Raw genomic sequence first — 7,826 nt, 5'->3', positions numbered from 1 at the left:
TTAGGCCGGTCTCACGACCTGAGAGAAATTGCAGTTTCCGCATGTGTCTGATCCGGAGGGGAAGTACCGCGCACATGACTGCCTGTGTGAGTACGCAGTTATGTGCAGTTCATTATGCGTCCGTATGCAAGGCCATGGATGTGCTCACAGCTGGGATCCGCTGCAGGCCTCTGTAAGCGGATTCCACATATGGCTATGTGAACCCAGCATTATTCAGATCGCTACCTGTAATGTGTAATTTATAAGCCGCCCCCAGGCACACCTGCCTTCTGTATTTCCAGTAGCAGCTTGTTGACCGCCTTCTGTGTGAGACCACTGCACCTCAGCAAGCTTACGAAGTGTGAGCGCCACTTTCCACACCCTATCCCTGCCACTGAGGTCAAGAAATACCCCCCCCCCCAAAAAAAGCATGAGGAGGGATACCCAGTTTAATTGCCCCATGTACCGATGCCAACCAGGCCTCTAATTACCCGTCTTCAAACATGCCACACAGTTTACATTACTACTTTTATCTAGGATTTGGGGGAACGCCAAAAAGGGTGCAGAGGAAGGGAGATTTTTAGGGAGTCAATTTTTTTCTGCACAAGTGTGCAATGGGGCCTGGAATTCAGTTGTGCCCTAAAATCTAATGGGTGTTCCATCAATTCCAGGCCTAGCCATGTGTCCTCTTAGTAGATTAGGGCCACAGTGGGTATGTCTCTGAACACGGGACAAACAGGGGTATCTATTTTGGGGTGAAAGTCTGTGTGTGCTGTACAAAAAAGGTTTATAAGTGACATAGTTGCCAAAAAATGAAAGTTGATTTTTTTTGCTTTGCTTAGATTTATTCAAACACTGGGGTCAAAATACTCCTGACCCCCTCAGTAAATACATTAAGGGGTATAGTTTTTAAAGTGGTCATTTGCAGGAGTATCTATCACTGACACCTATGAGCCTTTGCAATCTTGGCTTGGTGTAGGAAAACAAAGTGTTTCTCAAAATGTTGATAGTGTGACAGGCCATATAACAGACTGGCCTCAGCTGTCACTGCTCCCCCACAACCACAACTGTGGGCGCAGCACAACCAAAGGCCCAGGGACCAACACAGCAGACTCAAACTACTTCAGAAAGAGACAAGCTAGCATAACAGGCGGGAGCTCCAGGTGTGTATCCACTGCTCACATCACACCCTCAAAAAAGAGGGACTTACTGATTTTAGCATGGCCATCTTTGTTAGCTCAGGTCCAAGGAGTCGTTTTAACCTTTAAGGAAGCAATGACCTCAGATACAGCCATGTAAACTGTCAGTGTGTACATTAAAGTAAGGCCAGTGTAAGGCTGTGTTCAGACCCCATTTGTTTCTAATTGAAGTATACGTCAGCAGTATGCACCAACTAATACATCTGACAAAAGCCTTATATGCACCACAGTATAGGTATACATCAGCCATTGCGTCCCATTGTACAAGCCATATACCTTGTTGTACATTATAACTACAGGAAAGCAGACTACTGCTTCCCAGTTATACCAACTTCCCATGTACCAGATATCATGCAGGTTTGCACATCTGCTGGGTGAGTGGGTGCCCCAATGACATCCTACATGCACTGGGGGTTTCCCAGCATATAAAGTAAACTGTAAGCATTGCAGCTTGGCAAAATCTGCGAAAAACTAAGTTAGAAAATGTGAGGCAATAGCTTACATAGAACAGTACAACTGAAGTTCCAGCAAGATGTTTATTAAGTGTCTAATGTAGTAAAGGATGGTGGAATTAGATCTTGTTGAAAGCAGCAACATCCATGGACTGTACAAAGTCCTCAAACGCTGTGATCTTCTCCTCCAGGACATCGGTGCCAACCTTGTCATCTTCCACAACACACTGGATTTGCAGCTTCTTGATGCCATACCCAACTGGAACAAGCTTGGCTGTTGGGGGAAAAAAAATAAAAGTTATGAAACTATGGATGAACAGTCAACGGCTCTACTGAAGCTTAGGCATTCTAACATGACCTCGTTATATGAAAGACTACAGGCTAAAATACAAGTCAGTAGTCTTCCCACAGCGAGTATCATGTGGATAAGACCGTTACAAGTCTTTACTTCACCTTAAAGTGCATTTAATGGCTGCCTAGTGTACAGAGCTGCATTATAGAATGAAGTACTGGGTTTTACATCCCCTTCATTTCAGAGTTTACAGTCAGCCTTACAAGACATACAATGCTGACAGTAAGGAGAACATTCCTTCCAGGTATAATGCAAGAAGCTGCACATTCAACATCTTAACACTAGGGTGAAAATCTACAAGACAGACTAATTAGAGCCTCTAGCTGCCTGCTGTGTTAAGACAGTTTGTGTGGCAAGTCAGACAAAAAAAGCTCCATCATTCCTATCAGCCGAAAGATGGTGATCAGTTTATATCATCATACATGCCACACGGTCTGTCCCGTCCACCAGGTGGTACTTACATGCTCCCCACACCAAGCCATCCATGTGGATGCTACGGACACATTCTTCTAGCTTCGCCATATCTGTTTCGTCGTCCCACGGCTTCACATCAAGCAGGATTGAAGATTTCGCAATAAGTGCTGGTTCTGTATGGAGGAGAAACTTATGTCAGCAGATCATCAATTGAAGCAAGCCGCCATCTTCCCAGAGAGCAGACGATGGACAAACTCAATTCTCAGACTCCCAAGCATTTTGTTAGTAAAGCCTCCAACACTCAGATGTTTGTTCTACGGATGGCTCCCTTCAGAGTAACCGAAAGGAAATGTCTGTAAAACACATTTCTGTGCCACAGGAGGAATGCTGGAAGTGCTACGAGGCCACGCAATCCCAGACCAGTATCTGTGGACAATACACCAAGTCACACCAACACCTACAAACTAGAAAAACCGCAAGTTAGGAAAGCCTACACCCCTGATAAACATGTGAAGTGGTAATTAAAAGCCATGTTTTGGGGCATTCTTACCACCCTGCTCAGATTATCCATATCATTTGGTATACTTTGGCCAGCACTCGACCCCACAGCTGAGGATTTATATTTCATGTCTCCTATATTTGGGTACTTGTATTAGTCCATATTATGGCTCAATGCCTTCCATTTTCACCACTAACTACTATGGGACTTACATGATGTATCTTAGGTCTTTATTAATATTCTGTGCTGCTAGTTTTCACACTTAAGGCCATTACTCTTCCCCAATGTGTGGTTATACTAGCTTGTAGTACATATACTTATACACCCGTGTTCATTTCTCAGTTAGCCCCATTGTGATTAGTATTGTCAAAGAATCACATTTTTAGATGATGCATGCCTCCAATCTATATTAGAGTGCTTTAGTTTGGGTTCCCCAAGCACATGCTACTTACTTTTGGATTTCTTTGATTCATACTGTGCCAATCGCTCCTCTCTAATTCTCTTTGAGTCTTCACTTTCCTATAATGAAACATGTAGGTCAGAATAGGTTCCGGCTTCATCAGCGGCGATGCAGCAAGTGTAGACTGGTAAACTCAGAAAGAATATGTACATCATGTATCAGCCGAATGATGGTATATTAGTTCAGTCATCATGTTACCAGTCAGTGCCAAAAACATCAAAGGGAGTCCAGGGTAAGTGGTTGGCAAGTATCCAAATACACAACTCAAAACTTCTAAGATCAGTTTGTGTAAACTAGAAAGTTACTTACACATGAATTCAATTACCAAGAAATGTTCTACTTGCCCCCAGGAGGGGCAAGTCTGTTAGTGTAGATACACTTAACCCCTCACACCCCAGAGCACACATTTACATCCTGGTGTAAAGTATTTGTATGAAGCAGAATCAGCAGCTGATCCCACTCCAAACAGAGAAGGGTGACAGCTGACACCCACCCCTATAGATGGCAGGAGTGTTTTTTTCATTTTACTTAGAATAGGATTTCTAAGTACTCAGTACATTATATGGCACATTTAAAAATATAACTCATCCTGCAAAAAACAGGCTCACACATTTATTGATAAATAAGTTATTCTGCGGATTAAAAAAAAAACTAATAAAAAGATCATTGGGGGTTAAAGAGATCAGTCATTGGCAAATGCTGCACCAAGAACCTCAAGGCTCGGGTAAATGAACAGTGTTATGATTTAGTGTAAGGATTTTAACACAGATGTCCATTTTGCTTCACTGCATTGCAGCGTAATATTCTAGTTGTACCTAAAATGTACATAAGGTTGGTTTTATCCACCAACCATAGCAGTCATTCTCAAGCATGAGACCAGCCAGACTGAGGACCAGGCACAGACCTGACATGTGGCAGCAAGTGCAGAAGCTGAATCTTTACTTGGAATGCAAGTTAAAGAGCCAATATATACAGCAGATGGGGTTTTTGTATGTCCTATGTATTAAACTGAAGTTTACCCTTAGCAGCAACTGAGGACCGTTGGACTAGCAGCACTTACCTCCTCATCATCTGAGCCAAACAGGTCAATGTCATCATCGTCATCCTCTTTGGCATTCTTACTGGCGCTGTCTGTTGTGTCTTCGATGTTCACTGGCCCATATTTTCCCAGGGGTTTCTTCACGCCAGGTAGGCTACAATTAGAGTCAACATTTATTTTCTGCACTGCAAGTCAAACTTGTCAATCCTAAAACAGGAGTGTCCCCCAAGGTAGGTATAGCTTACTGCAGAGCTAGCCGAGTGCTTGTACTCGGCCATCTGAAAGTTATGGAGTGGTATTACTCCTGTGACCATCATTCCTTTCTTAGATACTCGCAGTCCCCATCCTTGTGACCAGTGGGAATCTCAGTCAGTCCCCAACCAGATACTTATCACCCACCTACAAGACAGTCGATGAGCAATTTGTGACCCCTCAACAAAAATACAGCTTTCAAAACTTCTAGTGTAACGCTTAGGAATGTACCCTTCAGCCTTACAGCAAGGCATTATAGTATAATATACTGTACCCGCAAGGCCGGTCAAGTCAGAAAGAACATATGCATCACATATCAGCCGAAAGATGGTGATTTAGTTCATTCATCATATTACCAGCTGCAGCCACAAGTTTACCGAGAGGTGTTTTGGGAGTTCATACAACTACAGCAGCCTCCGCCCAACGTAATGAGAGGTTGTACTTCTCCCATCCCTGACTGCGGCTTGTAAGCAGAGGCAGCAGGTAGAACGGAGACAGCCATGTAGAGCCTTCTATTCTGGGGCGTGGGCACCTGTAACTGAGGAGTGAATGCACTTCTAGATGGACACAGGTACCCCAAGGCCAACAGCATTCTTCATCTGACAACGGCTTCTAGATTTACAGACCAGGACACTTACCTGGCTTTTTGCTTCTCGTAAGATCTGATGTGGTTGTACCAACGCAGTGCATGGAATAGATCAGCAGGGGGAGCACCGGACAGAGCCTCATAGACCGCTATGTCCGCCTGGGAGGGTACATACCTGCAGAGGATACAACAGTGGCACATTATAGGACAAACTGCAGATATCAGACACATCACTCAACACTATTCAGCATATTCATTAGTTCTGTCAGCAGCCTTCTCCCATACAAGAGTTGCAGTTTTAGTGCAATCCTCAGGATAGGGCATCAATAGTTGGCTCCTGCTGACCAACTGATCGAGGCAGAACTGGGGGTTTACACTGAACAATCCAGTTTATTGCTAATTGTACCAAATTGAATGATAACCAGTGTAATGACTGGCAGCAACCAAGTTACAGATGATCATGCCATCTGAACACCCCAAGGGTCCACTTACACGTTGCTGATCTTGGTGCAGATCTGCACACCTTCACCTGAATTCAACTTGAAGGGGTGAAATATTCTGCAGGTCTGCTACAAAATATGTGCAAAGTGAGCGCCTCCTAGGGGTCCTTTTACACAGGGACTTGGGGCGACTAGTGGGACAGTTTGCAGATGCTTCTGTACTGTCACCCAGCAGCACCGATTGTTGACTGGTGGCAGTGTGCAGCGGGTCAGCCCACCTACCTTCACTGTGAATGGGCAGTCATTCAGAGATGAGCCGCCACGGGCCAATCATCAGCCGACTTATGTCTGATTAAACTGGAGACGGTAAGTTATATTGTTCTAACAAGTGAACGATAAGCTATTCGTTTTAAGATGAGCCAACAACGGTACCGTTGTACCTTGATGCCACCAGAAGCTAGTAGTTTTGACAGGGCTTGCATGGAGGAACGCCCCTGTCACACCCCTGGCTACTGATTGGCTGGACTCCTGAAGGCCCTAGCAGTGTCTAGTGATTTTTGGCTGTGCTGGAGGGTTGGTTTCCCCGTTTGGCTTACATTATTAGCTCTTAATGCTTTTAGAGCTAACGTAAGCCTAACATTAAAACTAACCCTCCAGCACAGCCAAAAATCACTACAGACACTGCTGCTATCACTCTCCCTGGAGCAGACACCCCCCTTCTATCTTCCCTGGGCAACCACTACTGGCCACCTCCACTGACAGTGAGATAGTGGCGGTGCTGGAATCCCCCTGCTGCTAGGCTGTGCCTCCGCTCCATTAGTTGACTGACGCTGACAGGTGGGTGCCCCGCTTCCACTGGTGCTGCTGTCCTCCCCAATGGACTGCCGTGTCAGGACAGCACTTGGAATTAAACACGCCCCCAGCCAATCAGAAGCTGGGGGGGGGGGGGGGCGCATTACAAAATTTGAAGACTGCTGCATTATGTCCCCCACCCCTAACTTCCAGTGGCAACATAATGCAACAGTACCGCCAACAACTAACAGGAGTTGTGCACTTATCATTTGTTCAAGGCCGGCTGCACACGACGGGTTAGACATGACATGCCGGATCCTGCCGCTGAATCCAACCCTGTGCCCGCTGCATACCCATCCACACAGTCTTCTCAGGACTCCTGCACGCAGTAGATGTGGAATTCACTTCTGCACTGCAGATGTGCCAGGGTACCTGCACAGTACAGATAGTGCCACACCGCTGCTACGAGATGACGCAAATCCTATGACCTTTCCGCAATGATTGTTGCAGAAGGGCCGCAGATCGGACGGCTTTCAATGACTTTAATGGAAGCCGTCTGCATGGAAACCACCGACAAGTAGAGCATGCTGCGATCTTCCCTCCGCAAATGGAAAATGGCAATGTCCACTCATGGAAAAATGCTATCCCATAGCGTGCCATCAGCGGTATCTGCAGCAGAATACGACGCACACACCGCAGATCTGCCGGTGTGCAGGCGGCCGGCCCCAGCATGACAGTCAGCTTCTCATCGCATTCACTGTCTCAGTCCTATTAGTGACTGGCCTGTGATCACACTGCAGGAGGACGGCAGCAGCTCAGGCACTTGGACAGACTAGGAAGGGGCGCACTTGGGTAACTTTATACAGCAGCCCCTTACAATAGGCTCCACGTTCACCCTATACCGCGGCCCAGCCGCTCCGTGTGAGCATGCCCCAGCCACCGGCCTGCCCCCTCGTGTGCTGCTCACCCCTCAGTACACGTGGCCGCCGCTCAGTGTCCCCCGCCCCGCACTGGAGGAGACAAGTTACCGCAGGCACTGACCCCTCGATGTAGCTCTTGTCGGCCAGGAACTCGTTGAGGACCCTCAGGCCGGAGGAGGACTTCAGATCTCCGAACCCCATGACTACTGCACAAAGAGGAGACGGCGTGTGAGAGAGAGAGAGACAGGCCGCAAGCCGCGCCTTTTATAGCCGTGACGCACGCAGCGGACACGTGACCCAGGGGAGGCGCTCAGCGCCGAGGAGGCCGCATCCGCCATATTTACTGAGGGAGAGTTCCCACACTGTGTAACACGTACACGTATTAATAATAAAAGAGATAAAACCCTGCCCGCGGTCTACACGATGCTTATCTCCGCTGTAT

General features: G+C 46.8%; 1 protein-coding gene and 1 non-coding gene across 2 annotated transcripts; both read right to left on the bottom strand.

The window, feature by feature from the left end:
• Positions 1 to 1,700: 1,700 nt before the first annotated feature.
• EEF1B2 (eukaryotic translation elongation factor 1 beta 2) lies at positions 1,701 to 7,657 on the bottom strand. The gene is made up of 6 exons (XM_066576085.1): positions 7,506 to 7,657; positions 5,285 to 5,407; positions 4,416 to 4,548; positions 3,348 to 3,414; positions 2,444 to 2,569; positions 1,701 to 1,904 (listed from the first exon to the last, which is right to left on the bottom strand). Exons 1-6 carry the CDS (start codon positions 7,583 to 7,585, stop codon positions 1,750 to 1,752), a joined length of 684 nt encoding a protein of 227 aa, XP_066432182.1. The 5' UTR covers positions 7,586 to 7,657; the 3' UTR covers positions 1,701 to 1,749.
• On the bottom strand, positions 4,930 to 5,005 carry LOC136578181 (small nucleolar RNA SNORD51). Its single transcript, XR_010786601.1, has one exon. It is a non-coding gene; the product is annotated as a small nucleolar RNA SNORD51 (small nucleolar RNA).
• Positions 7,658 to 7,826: the final 169 nt, after the last annotated feature.

Source organism: Eleutherodactylus coqui, chromosome 8 (assembly GCF_035609145.1).
Source record: "Eleutherodactylus coqui strain aEleCoq1 chromosome 8, aEleCoq1.hap1, whole genome shotgun sequence".
Lineage (NCBI taxonomy): Eukaryota > Metazoa > Chordata > Amphibia > Anura > Eleutherodactylidae > Eleutherodactylus > Eleutherodactylus coqui.
The sequence above is the reverse complement of the archived record's forward strand: the minus strand, read 5'-3'. Positions and strand labels throughout refer to the sequence as shown.

Bases quoted from the DNA above. Each gene is read 5' to 3' on its own strand.
- EEF1B2 (XM_066576085.1), bottom strand. From the start codon at position 7,585: ATGGGGTTCGGAGATCTGAAGTCCTCCTCCGGCCTGAGGGTCCTCAAC. The intron at 3,415-4,415 runs GTAAGTGCTGCT...GTTTCATTATAG, and splicing joins TTGGCTCAGATGATGAGGAG to GAAAGTGAAGACTCAAAGAG. The intron at 2,570-3,347 runs GTAAGTAGCATG...TCCTCCATACAG, and splicing joins TGAATCAAAGAAATCCAAAA to AACCAGCACTTATTGCGAAA.